Genomic DNA, 17,546 nt, shown 5'->3' on the forward strand with positions numbered 1-17,546 from the left:
GAACAGCGCCGCAAATGACAGAGAAAACCGCAAAAATGCTAAAAATACTCATACAACAGCGTCGTGCTTTTCACTATGCGGGCTTCACATTTCAGGCTTTAAGATCTCCCCTGGAGAACAGAGGAAAGGTAAAAAGAACCTGACCCAGATTTACACATCTCCAAAATTCAGACTCCACCTGAACTTCATTCTAAAATGGATCAGAACAAAAAAATCCTAGATCTCTTCACTTTCTTAGGAAACACTTCTTTCTATACAAACTCTGCAAGTTAGCCCATTTTATTGTTTAGAAATAGACATAATACTCTGAATAGAGAATACTCCGTATTCACTAGATTAAAAAATTATATGAAAAGTGCTGAGACCATACAGTTGGGAAATGATAGAATTAAACCATGCAATCTCGTTTTAGCCTTGAATGACATGATCAAATATTCATTATTCCACAGGAGCCTGTGCTTACAGTGCACAGCACAGATGGTGGGAACACTCATGAACAATTATTCAGAAAAATAAACAGGAAAATTCAGTGAGAGAGGAAAGGAAAGGTCGAGTTATTCTTTGGAAAGTAGACGTGTTAGTTTGCTCATTGCCCACTGGTTTGTTTGAACTGTAGTTTGTGGCACGTTGCGAGCAGGACAGAGGCAGAGAAGAGGCTTCCTACCTGTGATCCCTGCTATGGAACAGCTCCCAGATCCACAAGGAAGGATGACTGGCTCTCCTGCTGGCTGTCTGCTTGGCTTTTCAGCCCTCTTGTCTAAGCCATTGAGCAGGCACAGGGAAACAGGAAAGCTGGCATGGAGCTTCTTTTAAACAGTGTAACATTTGGGTACTAACATTTTTGGCATAGGTTTAAGAAGAAGGCAAAGAGAATTGACTGGTATTGGTGCAAAGGTAAAGCAAAATGAAAGAGGAAGTAATCTACCATGTGTATCAAGGAATATTTTTGCCATGGAGAGTAATCTCAGATAGCATTCATGGGTGAAACAGCTACAGAAGAGAGTGCAGCATGAGGGGACAATGAATTACAGAAAGGATTTGGATAGGAGAAGAGAACAGAGATGAACAGCTCACATTGAACACACAAGAAAATTGAGTAATGGATGTAAAGAAAGACTGGTTAATGCAGGAAAAGCTGAGCTGTGGAAGAGACCCATTACATTTAAGAGTAAGATGAAATAAGGTTAGCTGAGGTGGCTGTGAGTAATGAGACAATTTGTTCTGTTAGAGAGGAAGAGATAGGAGAGGCAGCCAGAGACTAAAGTCCAGGAAGGAGCAAGAAGGAAATACAGGAAAGTGTGAGATAAAATAGGAAATGGGATACTGCTTAAAGACAGGAGAATATGAGAGTCACATTCAACACCAGTACAAGGAGAACAAGTGTGTCCCTGAGTTGTTATTCACTGTTAAAATAAGTTTGCACTTCTCTCACCAAAGTGTGACCAAAAAGCTGGAAAACTGCAATCTCTAGCAAACGCAAGATCTCAGGAGCACAAATATCATACCAGGGAAGAGAAGACAATCAGACAAGTACAGATACAGGGGAACTATGCTAACACCTTTCTATGCCCTTGAAAGCAGGGGCAGATTTACATGGAGATGATGATTAATAAGATTAAGAAGGAGTATCAGGAAGCAACAAGGACCTGCTGCTCTTTAAAGGCCAAAGAGCTACAAGCTGAGGTTTTCAACAGCAAAGGCTGAGCCCTTACTGAGGGGGCACCCTCCCTAGCACAGTGGGCAGAGCAGGGAGCTGGCAGCAGAGAAACAAAAGGGGATAATTCAGGAGCAGCAGGACACAGGTCAGGAAAGACATAACATGGATGCAAAGTCCATTCAGAAGGCAGAATGAGAGACAAGCCAGGGAAAGGCGCAGGGGGAAGGTACAGACCTAGAGCAGAGCCCCAACAGCCCCCAGGAGGCTGAGCCAGAGGCAGGGCTGCAAACCAGCAGCAAGAGTCTGGGGCTGAGCTTAAATAGGACCCCAAAGCCAATGGACAGAGTGCATGGGTGAGGGTCCCAGGTGGGGCTGGTCAGGGCTGTTAAAGTTCTGTTAGTGCCTTCAGGACACTAATAATAACACTGATTTCCACTGGATTAACGTCATTGGAATCATTAGGATATCTCTACTACAAAGAAGCACCTGATACTTTGAGAGTAAGAGCCTTCTTCATCTGGAGCTGCAATCCAGGTGGAGGAAGCTTGAAAGAAAGGTGTGAGGACCAGAAGCAAGATTCATGTCACCAGTTAGGAAAAAAAGCCAGTTTTCAGCTAAAGCCTGAGTAGTTTATGACACTGATTTATATGAATCCATATAAATGTATTAGTACAGCAGATGAAAAATGAAGATCCAGTGGATTTCTGTATCACCTCTATATTTCACTTTGTCCTTTTGTTCCATAGGTAACACTTCATCACTTGACATATCCTGGTCCTTAGGTACAAAAGTGTTTAGGCCTATATGGACTTCTCCACTGTGCCCATTGCTGCAACATTTGAGTACTTTGGAAACATTATGAAATTTATTTTTATGACACCTCCCTTCATCTGCTTTTCCTCATTACTCTGATAAGTGTCTTGTCTCTGAGGCTCTTTCCCATTGATTGTATTGAGAGTTCAGTTTCTCTCACTAATTTTTTTTAAACTGGATGGTGTCTTCCACAGTTATTGTGGGGAATGGATCTGCAAAAAAGATGTAGGCAGGCAGACTGTGTGATTGTATAAACCTCCCCATTTCATAATACCAGTCTGAAGTCCCATGTGCATCCCCTGGAATAGTTTGTGTTCTTGCACTCCTGCGCTCCAAGTGCATTCAGCTGGGGTTGCTCCTGTCACTAATGCAGGCTGTCAGCTTTGAAAGATGAAAACTGCTGCTTTAAATGCTGATATTCTGGCTTCTTCATACTTCAAGTTTTTAATCAATTTTGCAAAGTTTACACATTTATAAATTGACATACCTGAATTTAGAGGATATAATTAGTCCAGGAAAGGAAGACAAATGTTTTGCTATACTCAGTCACCATCACATTGGCTTTAATAGCCATGCGAAAGTGAGTCCTACTTTTGTGTTTTGGTATAGCAGCTGTGTTCTCAGACTGTGGCTTCACGATCTAAACTTTTTTTGGACAATCCCAATTTGAGACATTTCCTTACTATTTCTTTCTATGCTATCACTTACATCATGCCCTGAGTTATGTATAAATTGGGCTGCAAAACCAAACCATGTTTGGAAAAAAGCTAAACCGAGGGGTTTTTTTTCCCTTGGCATTAGTATTTTTAATCTGGATTAATTCCCTCATCTGTCTCACAGTACAGTCATGCTGTTACAAGTCTGGTATTGCTGCCAAAGGCTTTGATTTGTACATCAACCACCTGAGCAGCTTTGGATCAGGACACAGAGGAGGTTATAGCTTTGTGCATTTTAATGCCAGGATGATCAGTTGCAACCATTTAGCTTGACCTGCTATACTCAGCTGTGAGTTTCATCTCGTAGTTCTTCCATTGAGCTCTTCTGGTGGATTTATAGCACATAAACTTTATCCTGTTTTCATACAACAGTTCCAAGAAATTACATGACACTTGGTCATCTTTGCACAAAGCTTCTTCACCTGAATTCTGATTCACAGCTGAGAAAGCAAGAGAAAACTTTCCACCTTTTGTCCTGCAGTTTTAAATTTTTTTAAACTCTGTTCAGCTTTGTATAATACCTGAAGCCTCTTGCTTTTTCTCTGCCCATTTAGTTTCTTTACCTATTGTCCTTTCATTAAACATTGTAATTGTTGCTCTTTCTTCTGGGCTACTCTCAGTCTGTTTGGGGGCTTTTTTCCTAATGAATGAAGGTTAAATTTGGAAGCCTTCCAGGTCAGAGCAACTGTTGCTGATTCAGAAAAAATGTTTGCCTTCAGACTCTGTATTCACTCGGTAATGTCACCAGAGAAATTTGGGATACTGCAGTTTGCAATGACATCAGATGCTATCTCTTACCTGCTTGCAGTAAATTGACTCTTCCTGGGTCATTTTGCATGGTTAAATGCAACAGTGTCTGCTGCTCTGCTTTGTTTCTCTTACAGTTCAAATGGGCTCTGTGGTCTCTCCAAATGAAAAGAATATCCATGCAGATTTATAAAAAATCCTTGAATATCAAGTCCTAAGGAGAGCACATGCAACTTATAAGAGGCTAAACTAAAAATTTCCTTCAACTTTTTCAAAGTTGCAATGAGAATGGGTGATCTGGGAGGAAGTCCCAGATTACAGTGCCTGCTGTGGGCAGATGGACAGTTCAAATTCCTGCTCTAATCAGGAATGAGAAAAGACATTATTTTCCTCTGTTACTCGCTGTTTTCTGGGAGAAGGCCTAATACATGTATATGTCAGAAAACTACTACACATATGGGTGTTTTCTGAGGGAACTCAGTTTCTGGCTCATACTTGGTGACTTTGGTAAATTAAGTTTGCAGGAACTTGACAGGAATAAGTAGAGCTGGGACACCTGTGGCAGGGCCACCTGAGCCCACCTGGGTTTTGATCTTCATAGTGAGTGAATGAGCTGCTGCTGGTCCCAAATGCACTGAATTGGTAATGGTGGAGAAAGACCAGTGATAGCGTTCAGCTGAATATTCAGACTGACATCCCTAAGAGCTTTTTGAGCAATAACAGATAATATTACTCAGCCTGTAAGAGTTTCAAAACACAGCTCTGCCTTCTGCCTGAATTCACCTCTCTCAGTCCATATTTCATGCTGCTTGCTTATTGTGTTCTTTTTGAATTCTACCTTGATTATTATTGATTTTGGGGACAAGCTGTCCTCTTGTTTTTGCCTGCAGAGCCAGTAACTCCATTATCAATCTGTAACAAGCTGCACACCATGAACAGCTGTCAGGCTGAAATAGCATCTGAGTTACAGTAGGTCACCAGCTCTTGGTGAGTGTCTTAAGAATGGAGGAAGAAGAAAGGAGAATGAGATTCAGTATTTAAATATTGAGTGCCTGAATCACAGAGTAATGAGTAAATACCACTGTTCAAATGTCCTGAAAGTGAGTGGCACCTCTTGCACCTCTGAGTTCTGGGCACAGCTGGAATCAGATAATGTGAAAACTTAGCTGGGGATTATGAATAGAACTGCACAAGATATCTGAAGAGGGAGGTAGATAATATTTACAAGGCTTACAACAGCCTGGTCACCTTGAAAACTGATGTACAAAAGCAAGTTTTACCTTATGTAACCCCCATTATGCCAAACAAGGAATCCTACTTAGAACCAGATCCTGCTCCCTTTGAAGTAAGGGGAAAACTTTCCAATTGCTTCGTTGTGCAGGATCAGGCCCACAGGGAGTCTAGTTTGTCTCTGTAAACAGGATAAAGAAGCAAAAGAAACATCCGAGGCCACTTGTAAGAATTTCCTGGCACTGTAGGTACCAATAATTAACAAGTAAAAAAGAAAAAAAAACCCTAATGCTTTATACAAAAACATTTTCATCCACATTTGCTTTCCTCTTTCCGAACTTACTTCTCATGAGCTAGAAAGAGAATTGTGAAATGTTTGGCAAACAAAAAGGACTTTGGTCTAGATTCTGTGTTCTGTCCATGTGCACTTTCTGCTTTGTAAACTCTGTTCTGGAAGCACCTCTGGACTCACCTAAAATGGGCCACCAAAGCAGATCCCAAACCTGGCAGCTCTGTAGAGACACGCATAACTTTGTGCATCCTGCAGTGTCAATACCTGGGACAGGGTTGTGTTCTGTTGCACCCAACCATAGAACAAGACTAGATGCATTCAGCTGGCTGGGTCCTGGCAGTTGTTTCACTTGTAATAGCATGTTAATAACCCCCCCTTAATTAAAAAAAAATACTGGGAAAGTATTTGTAAGAGTTTGAAAAATGCAGGCTGCGATATTCAGAAAGGAGAATTTTGCCATTAGCTACCATACAAAGCTATTGAAGTTGGGTGAGGAATGACATCTCTGTGTCTCCTTTTATTTTTCTGATCCTAGGAAAGCTAAATAGAAACCAAGAAAACATTACTGTCAATAGCAACAGACCTCAAATTCAAGACATGTTTGTCTTCAAGTTTCTTGCCTATTTACAGCTCCCATCTTGATATCTCAAAGTTTTCCTCCTATCCAACATGAAATTCTCAGTAGTTTATACAGGAAATGTCATCTAGATACATTGTGTTGAGAGGGGTGCATGGCTTGTTTAAAAAAAAAGCCCCACAGAAAGAGTAAGTATTACTGTTTTGCTCCAAAATAAGAAGTCAGAGAATATTTTCATTGGATCCTGTGTGGCTATTTTGGATCTCACTGTATTTTCACAAACCTATGACCAGAAATATGCATGAAACTCTGTAGGATTTCAAAATATGAGGAATGATGCACCATTTGGACATTGGGTTTACAATCTGCAGTTTTCTCATATCCATTTGTTGCTATGACACTGTGACATCTGTGACATTGCTTCTCATGGAGCTGCTTTTCTTATTGGCAGCCTCAGTGGAGAAGCCAGAAGCTGAATGGGTTGCCATGACTGAAGTGACATATCCACAATAAACTGATCATTGACAGATTATCCAACAGCCATAGCTCATCCAGTCCCTCCAAAATGGTATTGAAAAGTATTGGTTCAAAAGTATCAAGAAATTTGCTTTAATTTTCTCCATTATTTAGCCTTCATGTAATATCAATTTAGCAGCATTAGGAGGTTTACAAATGGAAGAGATTCTGTCAGAGTAGGAAGAGCAGATTTGCAACTTAACACAATAATGCATTTTCTAAGACCCAAGTGCAGAATGATTTTGGTCCTATCCCATATCAAACAATTACAGTTGTATTCTACATGAAATTGTTTTTGTCTTTGTTAACTACAGAAGATAAATACACCATAGGAGGACTATGAACAATTAAGAGGCTGAAACTCATATTACTTAAGACTTTCTGTGGAGGTCTTTATTTTCTGTAGCATTTTACTTAATTACCTAACAGCAGCCCAGGAAACAAAGCTGCTCTGCCTTCAATCTGTGGATGATGTGACATCATCCACATCAAAAACTGTGTCTTGGGACTTGTTCTGCCCATGTGTACCTTAAATATTAGATGTGGCCTGTGGATTGAATCAGATAATTTCTGGATGTGCAGTGTTTGTAACATCTTTTCCACACCCTGTTTTATGTGGGTCACCATTACCATGTGACTGAAAGCAGAGCACCTTTCCTCTGCCAAGAAATTGCAAAATGACAAAGATTTTTTTGCAGTGTAGGTTGGCTGATGGGAACTGTATCTTTGGTGCTGAACCCTCAACAACAAAAGCCTTTTCCTCCTGCTTGTAGGGAAGGAGGTTGCTGTATTTCAAGCCAAAAAGTTACACACTTACATAAACTCCCTCATGCCAGCTGTGTAAACCAAACCTTGAGATCTCGACCTATGTGAACTCTCCCCTCACCACTACAACATCATTATTGGTAAATATTAGATAAAATGCAAAAGGATCCAGGGACCTGGGTCTTCCAGGAGTGGGTTTTCTCTTGCGTTTCAGAAAGGCTTGAGTTGTAATGTCTAAAGTACAGAAAAGATGAACACAGTAGCATGATCATCTTTATTCCAGGCTTGTGTGATCTGGGAGTAGAATTTTAAATTTTTACCACCTGAGGTTTCACACTTCTCTGGTTAGTACAAAAATAGAACCTAAGGAAGGATATGGACAGAACCTTCCAATCATATCTGCAGAAGGAGGATCGACAGCTCATTTTGGGCATTGGGGAAGAGGAGACAAGGAGGAATCACCTTAATTTGCAGCAGAGATTATTTAGGCAGGCACTAAAGAAGAGCTTTCAAAATGTTAAAACCAGAACAACTACTGAAGGTTTGAATGTTCTTTGTGAGGAAAATCTCACTCAACAAGCATTCACTAGTGGATGGTTCAGGTGTGCACACCTTTTTGTGAGGACACAAGCCAGCCCACTTGTGGTCTTTTCCAGGCTTCCTCTAGGATTCTAGAGACAGTTAAAACTACAGAAGGCTTTTCTTTTTTTCTTTTTTTTTTTTTGCACAGCTGTGTTTGAATTCTTGCTTAGACAAAAACTTGATAATATCTGTGAGAATCATGTGCTGCATCCACCCTCTGTCTCCTGGGACATGAGTCACTTGTGAAGTGCATTTCATCAAAACTATTTCACCTTCTGCCCTGTGAAGTCATTGATGGCACAAAAAGATTCTATTCCCTTGTGACCAGTGGGAAAAATATCCAGTCATAGTTTACAGTGGTTATGCCAGTAACACACACAATATTGTGTTTTCCTTTTCTGATGGGCAGAATGTTTATTTTTCTACCAGCTGCATTCACTCAGTGTGTTATTCATCTATTTGATTTCACTATGTGTCTATTTAACAGTGTGCAGTAAGGACGATCCGCTCTCTAAACAGCTTTTCTCCACACACTTATGATTTCAGTGGGTCTATATTATTTGAATCTGATAGTATCATGTAGTATAGCTGAATCTTGGATTTGTACCACAGATGGAACGGATTCAGAAATGATTTGAAAGTCATACAGTCCTAATTATCTTACAATATCTACCTCTGAACCTAGGAAAGTTGAAAGGAAGACAATGAATACACATTCCAAAATAACATAAACCAAAATGTCAAGTGTACCATGTATATAAAGGGACAGAAATTAGCTTATGATGTTTTTCTTGAGTCTTTTATGTCAGAGTGCACTGGGGGCTATAGTTTTAAGGGTTATTTGGGTTTTCAAAACCCAATACAGAGACAGAGACTTGTGGATCCAGGGGAGATATTGACTAGTTTAAAGTGGCTTGAATTCCATCTGTGATGTATGTGTGTAGATGTACGTGGATATTTGATTAGATTAAATCTCCCCATGATTGTTATTACACTTCTCTACACAATGCTCACAGCTAAATCAAAAAAGGTGTCATCAGTAATTTCCTCTGAATTTCAATGTCTGAGTGTGCATTCAAACACAACTCCTCTTGTGCACATCTAGAGTCAAATGCAGATAAAAGACTGAACAGGGAAGGGACACTCCAAGTACTACAGAATAATTTTACTACAAGGTTTGGCTTTTTTTAAAAAAATATTCTAACTTATTTTAAGATGCATGGATAAAAGAATGGGAGAGCAGATGTTATTTTCACATCCTGAACGTTGCTGTCTATGTTGTGAAAGTAACAGAAGGTTGAAATTCTAAAAGTGATGGCTGAAACCCTAAGCATGACAGAACTGCTCATGTCACACAGGCTCAGAAAATCTGAGATCTGATGCTGAAATTCTGCTCAGAGCAGACTTTGATACAAAGATATTAGTTTAGATATAAGCTGTGTAGGCATATAAGTAGGAGATTTCACTCACTATATTTGGGGTTGGATCTCTGTTCCAATTACAAAGAGCCCCTTCAATTTATAGGTATCTTGAGGTCCATGGTTTTTAGCAATTTATTTAAGAGTTACAGACCTTTTAGCAGTTATTATGTATGAAACTGTAGAAAGGAGTATAGGAAATATTTTCCCAGAGTGGTGTAGGTTTCACTAATGTGGATTGACTGTGCTGCCCTTTGTTTGATAAGCTTAGGGAGGCTGGGACAGGATCACACATAAAATGTACATTTAGGCTGAGGCAGCAGAAGCAAGTAGCAAGTCAAGTAAGCTGATAAATGTCTGGAACTCACCATGTTCTCCATGACTCCTGTCCTGTTGGCAAGCTCACATTCCTCTGCATGCCCATTGCAAAAGCAGCTGCCCCGGATGATCAGGTCATAAATAGCATAGTGGGCAAATCTTTGGGGTTTCTCTACCAATCCTGAGCCATGGCAGGGACATTCCTGTCTTTTTAACAGGAGCAGGCGGAGGTTGGTGAGCTTCAGGAGATCCTGAGCCTCAGGGCTGTAAGGGTCTTCGATTTTGTTGGCCGGACTTAAGGCACGATAAATCACCTGAAAGAGAGAAAGTTCACATCCCAGAACTGACTGCATACACACAAAAAATATCCCAAGATGATCTTTAGGAAAAAGCAGAAAGCCCACACTTCTTGCAGTTCAGGCAATGTGTCAAGGACAAGATAACTCTACTTCCTTGTGTTTCTGAGCCCAGTGACAATAGTGTCACTCAGAGAAATCCGAGGTTTATTTGTATAAATGCAGTGTTAATGCCACCCCAATTTCTGGAAGCATTTTAGGAGTGTGACTTTAGCATGAGTTCTACAGTCAGGTGAACAAAGACACTAAGGGCACCTATGAAAGAAGTGGAAACTGTGATCAGACTTTTTTCGTAGGTCACTTGAACTATGGTGGAAACACAGCTTAGCTTAGGGCAAGTGAGCACTGAGGGAGCCCTGTCTGCACACAGCCAGGTGGTTTGTTACGTAGAAACAGCTACAGAGCAGTGAGGTCACAGGACCCGAGGTGCTTGGTGCCTGCTGGCTCTCTGCAGGTTGTTACTCTTTTGTCACAGCAGTTTTGCTGTTTGATAGTTCTCCAGAGCAGCAACAGCTGGGCTTTGAGCATCACAGTTCTAATTTGGTGTTTAACAGTGACTGTTGTATTTTAGCTCACCAGCACTCTACCCTTCTCTATCTCTTGGGGCGTGCTTGTTTCTGTTGCTTTTGGGAGAGGTTGATGATGGAGGTCTTCACCACAGTCCTGGCCAGTGAAATACAGAACTGTTAGCACTGTTTCCAGCCTTAGATGTGCTAACTCCAATTTGACAGCAGTTTTCTCATCTGCTTGAATTTTTCCGTCATGGCAGAGGTACTTACCCTTGGGATTCTTTGGCCCTGCTTCATAAGTGGTGACAGTCTCTGTCTGACTCACTCCGTTAGTATTAGCAGAGTGAAATCTTTGTTTCCATAGGGATTCCCTTTTTCTCTCTCTGTTTTGCTTTTTCTTTCTTCCCAGTGAACTGATCAGTTTAAATGTTTATAGGATGTAAAATACTTTTGCTCCTTTTAGCTTGCAGAAGCCACAAAAGAGCTCGTGGTACATGCCTAGGAGATAGTTCAGTTGCATGGTGATGGCACATGGGGAGACAAATACCCTTAATTGACAGAATGAGCTGCCAGGCTTTGCACAGAACCCAGCAAAGGCAGTGGTACCTCTTCCACTTCTCCACAGTGTTTTCTATTTGATTAACTCTGTTCTCTTTTTTTTTTTTTTCCTTTTAATTCTCTCCTCTTATACTGTCAGCTACTTACAAAGCTGCCTTTGCTTGGTGAGATCAGAGATGCCCATAGCTCCTTGTTTGATAGAGCTGTGGGCAGATTGCCCAGGCTGTGCAGCGCAGGTGCCCACATTCCCCTGACCAATGAAGCCATGACAAAATAGCCCAGGCGTTTCCACCCTGATGTCTGCATTCCCCTGGTCAATGGAACCATAAGCAAATGGCTCATTCTGTTTTGTCCAGGTGCCCAGCATTCCCTTTACTGGTGGATTCACAGGACAAAGACCAAATCTGCATATCTGTCCAGTTCCCCTAATCCAGGATGGTCTGATCTTTTGGTGGAAACCATTATATGAGCCCTGTCTCTTCCCCAGTCCCCTGTGGATCACACACAGTTGCAGTGGATTCTCAGGGTCCTAAGCACCTGGTTGTGTACAGACACACACATCTCCTTCCAAAGTGGTCAGCTAAACTAAGACCAAGGCAGGGAACTGGGTGGAATAGTTCTGAAGAGCCTGCTGAGTTGAGAGATATCAAAAAATGGTTAAAAGTCCTTGTGAAACTGTTTAAATTGGCATAAACCAGAGGAATTGAGGGTAAAGCAGTGTATTTAGTCACCAGCTTTTATAAGCTCACACTTTTTAAAGTGTTCTCACACTTAGCATTCTTATCTGTGGTTTCTCTAATATACATGCTTAGTTAAAATGGCATCTCCTTTCAGATGGACCTCCAGAGGATACCCACCAGATAAGTGGCTTGAGAACACAAATGCTAGAGGTACTTCACTCCATAAAATAGATATCTGAAAGGTAACTGATAAAGCATTGGTTTCTGCAAGATCTGCTCTGCTCCTGCCAGTGACCTTATACCGTCGCATATAGGGAAAGCCTGGTTACCCTTATAAAATCATGGCTCAGGCCTGCTGCTTAGGCTAGGCAGAAGGGAAATATGGGAGAGTGACCCAGCTGGAATAGGGGTAGAGAGATTTGAGAGCTGTGAGAGATATGAGAGCTGCGAGAGGCGTGAGAGATGAGAGAGCTGTGAGAGCCGCACTGCGTGACTGCCGCGTGTCCACATCATGGTGCTTGGTTGGCTTGGGCTTGTTGTGTCTTAAAACTGTGTAAACTGCTAAAACTGCTTAAAAAGGCCTGGTTCTTGCAATAAAGTCACTCTCCTTTGCACTGCCTGGGGACTCTGTGTCGCTTTGCTTTGTACACTACACAAGGCTGGGCAAGAGGCCCCATGTCTGTGCCAGAGATCCCAGCTGTGAGCAGCTATGGGACTCCTCACAGGAGATAGAGAGGAAGGGTGAATGAGGTGAAGAAAGAGTTTTTACTGGGTCTGTCTGAAAAAATCAGCAGATAATCGCCAAAATGTTTCTTCTTTCTCTCTGGCACTATACATTTCCTTGATTGCAATAGTCTTGCACTGTACTATGGTGAGTGTGAAGAAAATCCTGTGCATTACTAGAAACCTATTTTGCACATGGTATAACAAGTTTGAACCAATGGATTCATATTATGGGGTCTCCAGTCAATTATCCATCGTCCCCATGTCATAATTGGCATTCTGAGAGCACTGAGGTCTTTAGGCAAAGAGCAGCTGTCAGGGGCTCTTCTCTCACCAAAGGGCCACTTGCTTTCACCAAGCTGTTTTGTTTCTTGCTTCTTTGCTTGACAGCTTAGAAAAAGGTTTGGTTTCCTGTGGCTTTATTGTTTTGCAAATATTTTCATTTCTGGCCCTGGCTCTCCTGAGAGGAGTTGCTTTGGCATTTTCCATATCCCATTAGAACACTGAACATCATTTGTGAGTAGAGACATTAATAGCTTGGAAGTCCCATAGGGATTGTGGCATCCTTTTAAGGAAAAAACCAGTATTCCATTCCAGCTGAGGTGCAAGAGTTTGTTTGTATGATTAATTCATGACACATTTCTGTCTGGGATAAGCTCACTGGTGAGACTGGATTTGCTTGTCCTTATTTCTCCCAAGGCAAGTCTTGTTAAGTGCTAAAGATCTGATTTGGGTGACATAACACTGCTGAGGTCTTCTGGGAGCTCCCTAAACGTTCTTCTAGGATTCAACCTCCAGTAAGGAATTAACCTTCCTTAACTTTCTAAAAATCAAAGACATTTTGATCAGCAGATATATTGTGCCAATATAAATAGGTTTAGGTGAGCTACATTTTGCACAGAGGTAGCAGTTTGATTTCATAATTAAATCAGTTTAGCATTTATTTCACAAATGCATAAAACTAGAAAATGGAATTTGTCTCTCTTCTGCATGTCCCATTCTCCTTGAAATATTGGTGGTTAAAATCCTTGGGCACAGGAAATTGCATAATGTAATCACCATCTCTTGCCTCATTTTTAATATTTGATTGAATGTCTCACATGAAAGTGCCAGTCAGAAAATGGTTCCTTAACATATAAATTGCTGTACTGTCAAGAAAAAGATGTTTGTACCCGTAATTTCTCCTCATTAGTCTACTATATGTGTTGATTCAAATAATTCTAGATTGGGATAAAGTTTTTAAAAAGAACTCAGGTATCTCACCTTACATCCAAGGAATTATTTTTCCATAAATTCATATTTTAGCTAAAAATAAGTAAATAAATAAATAAATAACCAAACAAAACCAACTCCCTAAATGTTTTTCTGTGTTATGAATGCATGACTATGTTTTAAATGAATGTGTTTGGGTTTATAGCTCCCTAAGGAAAGAGAGATAGTTCCCTAAATTAAGAGAGATTGGTGGTGGCTATATATATATGTTGACAATTTTATATGATTTAGGGAAGAATTTTATCTCTTTAAAAAAGAAGAAGATACTGCTTTGATGAAAATACAGAGTGGGGAATGCGACTATTTGGTCATAGCCCCAGCACAATTGCTCACTGTAATGCTCAGCAAGTAACTAGGGCCTCATGCTGTTCTGGATTGATTTCAGTAGGAACTCAGTTTTATGTACTGTTTCTTTCCATAAAAATGGGATATTGGTATTCAAGTACTTTGTGCAATGGGAGGAATATTAATAAACTTGTGTCTGGAAAATTCCCTGAGAATTCCTGGAGATGGATATCCATACATGCAATTTTAATAATTACAGGCAAGAGATAAGAGTTTGGCCATCTCAACTGTTGATGAATGAATGTATTCAAGATTAGATTATAAATGGATCTAAGTATTAGTGAGCTCCTAGAGTCATGAGCTGTAGGAGGAGACATTTCACCTTTTCACTGTTTTTTGTTTCTTTTATTTCAGTTTACAAGGTTGGTAATTCTAAAGCCTATGAAGCATGTTCCTTCTATACAGATAGACATATGACTTCTGCCTTTTGCAGAAAGACAGAAATATTATTACATTTTCATTTCCCAGAGATATTGTGTGAATTTTCAGTTTTCCATTACATTCATATAAAAGATATGAAGAGAGAATAATGAAAAAGTGTTTTCTTTTAATTAAGATGCAAGTTTGAAAAGAGCTTCCCATGATTTTCACTGTAAAGCTATTTCTCATCTAATGAAATCTCTATCTGGTAGCAAGCTCTGTTCTTTTTTTTTTGCTGTAATGGAGTGCTCTGAAATCTCCCAGTTGTTTCCCTTAATATCAGTGTGCAGCTGTCATGAAAGTAGCATAGGCACAGCTGCAGAAGGAAATCTGATGGTGACTGAGTCTGCTTAGGGACACCCTAGAAATCTTTCCATTGAACTGGGTGGAAGCTGAAGGTGTGCAGCACCTCTGTAATTTAACCCTTGGTGGAAATCCATCCTAGGTCACAAGTTTCTCTTATAACCAGGAGCTGGCACTGGAGCTGAATGCTGAGTAGGATGTTCATGCTTATCTGCATATCTGCCATCGAGCGCATATTTGTCATTCTCATTCTCAAAAGTCAGTCAGCTGCGCCTCAGAAAGATGGTCCCTGTCCTCTCCTGACCTTCCTCCGAGCAAGGAAGTCTGGAAAATGCTGTAAGTGTGCAAAGCTCAAAGGCAGCCACTGTTAGGTGACTGGTTTTGCTGTATACAAGTTGGCACTGCCTCACATTGTTTTATCAACAATCAAGAGATCATCTTCATTTCGGAGACAGTGTCTCAGATTTTTGATTTCTTGCCATAGGTTTTGCTTCTCCATTCCTGATGCATCTAATTCTGTTTTCTTAACCTGATCTTCTAGCCAGTATTAGTCAGAAGAGATGTGGACACAACAAATGTTCCTTCTTGCAAACTCATAGCCTAAGGTCAAGGAATATGAATCATAAATGGAGGGTAGTGCCAATGCATGGCCTCCTGTAAAAGAAGATCCTTATGCAGAGCAAGAATTTGATATTACAAATCATCCTTAAGCTGTGTTCATCATGTTGCACACACTCGGGTTAATGAGGTGAGAAATGTCTGTGTGCTTATATTGGGTCCATCAGAAGGAAGCTGCAATAAAAACTCTCATCGCTCCTAAATCCTCTTCATTAAGAGATTTTCATGTGAGTTGATTTTGTTCTTAAAGGAACAGTAAGAAATTGTCTCAGAATTTTTCCTACCCAGTGACGTATATCCTCTGTTTTATTTGATGGACTTCTATCTTGTGATACAGTAGTCTTTTTTCTGATTTGCTGTTTGGAGCACAGAGAAAATCTAACTCTTCTCCCAGAAAATCTGTTCTGACAACCCATGGAATGGTGTTTTTCAGTTAAGATCTGCTGCTTTTCTATCCTTCCAGAGAACAAAGCTTAGAAACCAGTATGGAATATGGTAGCTTGATAAAGAAACAATTGTGCTTTTGATTTTTAAAATTTCTTTGATCTGGGTAAACTGAGCTACCACCAAGACAGGGGCATCCTAAATTCATCCTGTATTCTCCAAATCAGAAAGGATTGATGTGCCTTCAGTTTGCATTTGCTTTGAGGTTATTCCAGTAATCCAGCTGGTGTGGCATTTTAATATTAATATTTAGGCACGGCTGCTAATATGATTATGGCATAATTGAAGTCAGGCAAATCTAAGAGCCATGCAGACTTTTTCTATTCCTCAAACAAATTGTATTCTGTAGGTTCAGGTTATCTGCAGATGTACATCCATGCAGAAAGGCAAGGGTTGTAGGAGAAGCTGTACCCTCTATGAGACAGGTAATGTAGTTGGAACACAAAATCTAGATTATTTGACAGAAAATCTTTCACCTTTCAGTCTGTATACAGGGAATGGGCAAAACTCCTTCCTTTCCATGAGGCAGCCCCTTGTGTGGGGATCTGAGAACATTTCCATACTCCCACAAAATGCAATGTCCTTTTTCATTACAAGGGATGGTGCTTGCTCTGAAATGGCAAAGGGTGGCACAGGAGCTCTGTGATGCTACAGCCTAACTGGGAACTGGGCTGAGAACAGGGAGACTCATTTCACTGTTTGCCTGATTGTCAGGGAAAGTTAAAACACCCCATCACCATCAGTGTCAACCCATGTCAACCAAGCTGTGATCTCATGGGAGAGCATCCATTTCTTGTAAGTGGGGCCATTTATATCTCTAGGTCTTGGCTGAAATCTTACACATGAACAGATTGGCTAAATGTATAATCTCACTGTCACAGTGATGTGTGGACAACTCTAGAGCAAATATTTAATTGTTCTTTTGTGTTGAGTTTGAAAATTACAATAATAAATTACTACATTTCATAGCATTTTAGGCAACATTTTTTTTCACACTTGAAACCTGGATAAAAAAAACAATGGCTTCAACTCCACTAAGGTTTTATAAAAAAAGGTGAGAAGAAAAAATAAGTTGATATCTGCTGCCTTGTATGTTCAGAAAATGCAGAAGCAATGCTAAAAAAACCCCACTGCTGTGTCTTTCTGGCTGATTTATAATGTTCCAAACGTTTCTGAAATGGTTCATTACAAACCAGGTCAGAGTAGGACACTTGGTGCCCTCCTCAAGTTCACTTGCCAGGGATGGGCTTGCTGGGCTAGTCTGAGTCAGTTCAAATTCCCTTCAGACACAAATCCTTGAGCCCCTTAATTCTTCCTCCAGGGAAGCAGGGCCTGGCAGTGCTATCAGCTTGTGTACACTGCTGCTGTTCACTGCTTCCTCTCACTTGCCTCTGCATTCTGTCTGCTCTGCAGCTCAAGTTAAACAAAATGCTGAACAGACAGCCCTAATCATACCAACCAGGCACTTACCTACACTAGTGACTAATCCCTCCTGGAATCCTTTCCAGATGGAAGCTGGAATAACCCAGCTGGAAGTTGGAATAACCAGAGCATCATGCAACTTTCAGAGGCCAGTCCTGGTGACTGTTGGATAATCGACTGAAGTGCAAGACTTTGAATCCATTCAAACACTAGTCTTTGAAACCTAGCCATTGGGAATTCAACCTTGTGATGTGCTGAGCAGGTT

At 40.6% G+C, this 17,546-nt stretch overlaps 1 protein-coding gene across 1 annotated transcript in view; it reads right to left on the reverse strand.

The window, feature by feature from the left end:
• Positions 1-17,546, reverse strand: part of LOC102032765 (netrin-4-like) — a 45,341-nt gene that overhangs the window by 15,962 nt on the left and 11,833 nt on the right. Inside the window, exon 3 of the mRNA XM_005420209.2 lies at positions 9,682-9,945. Within this exon, the coding sequence (XP_005420266.1) occupies positions 9,682-9,945 (264 nt within the window). The remainder of the gene's footprint in view (positions 1-9,681; positions 9,946-17,546) is intronic.

The sequence above is a fragment of the Geospiza fortis genome, unplaced genomic scaffold, assembly GCF_000277835.1.
Source record: "Geospiza fortis unplaced genomic scaffold, GeoFor_1.0 scaffold70, whole genome shotgun sequence".
NCBI classification, from domain to species: Eukaryota; Metazoa; Chordata; class Aves; order Passeriformes; family Thraupidae; genus Geospiza; species Geospiza fortis.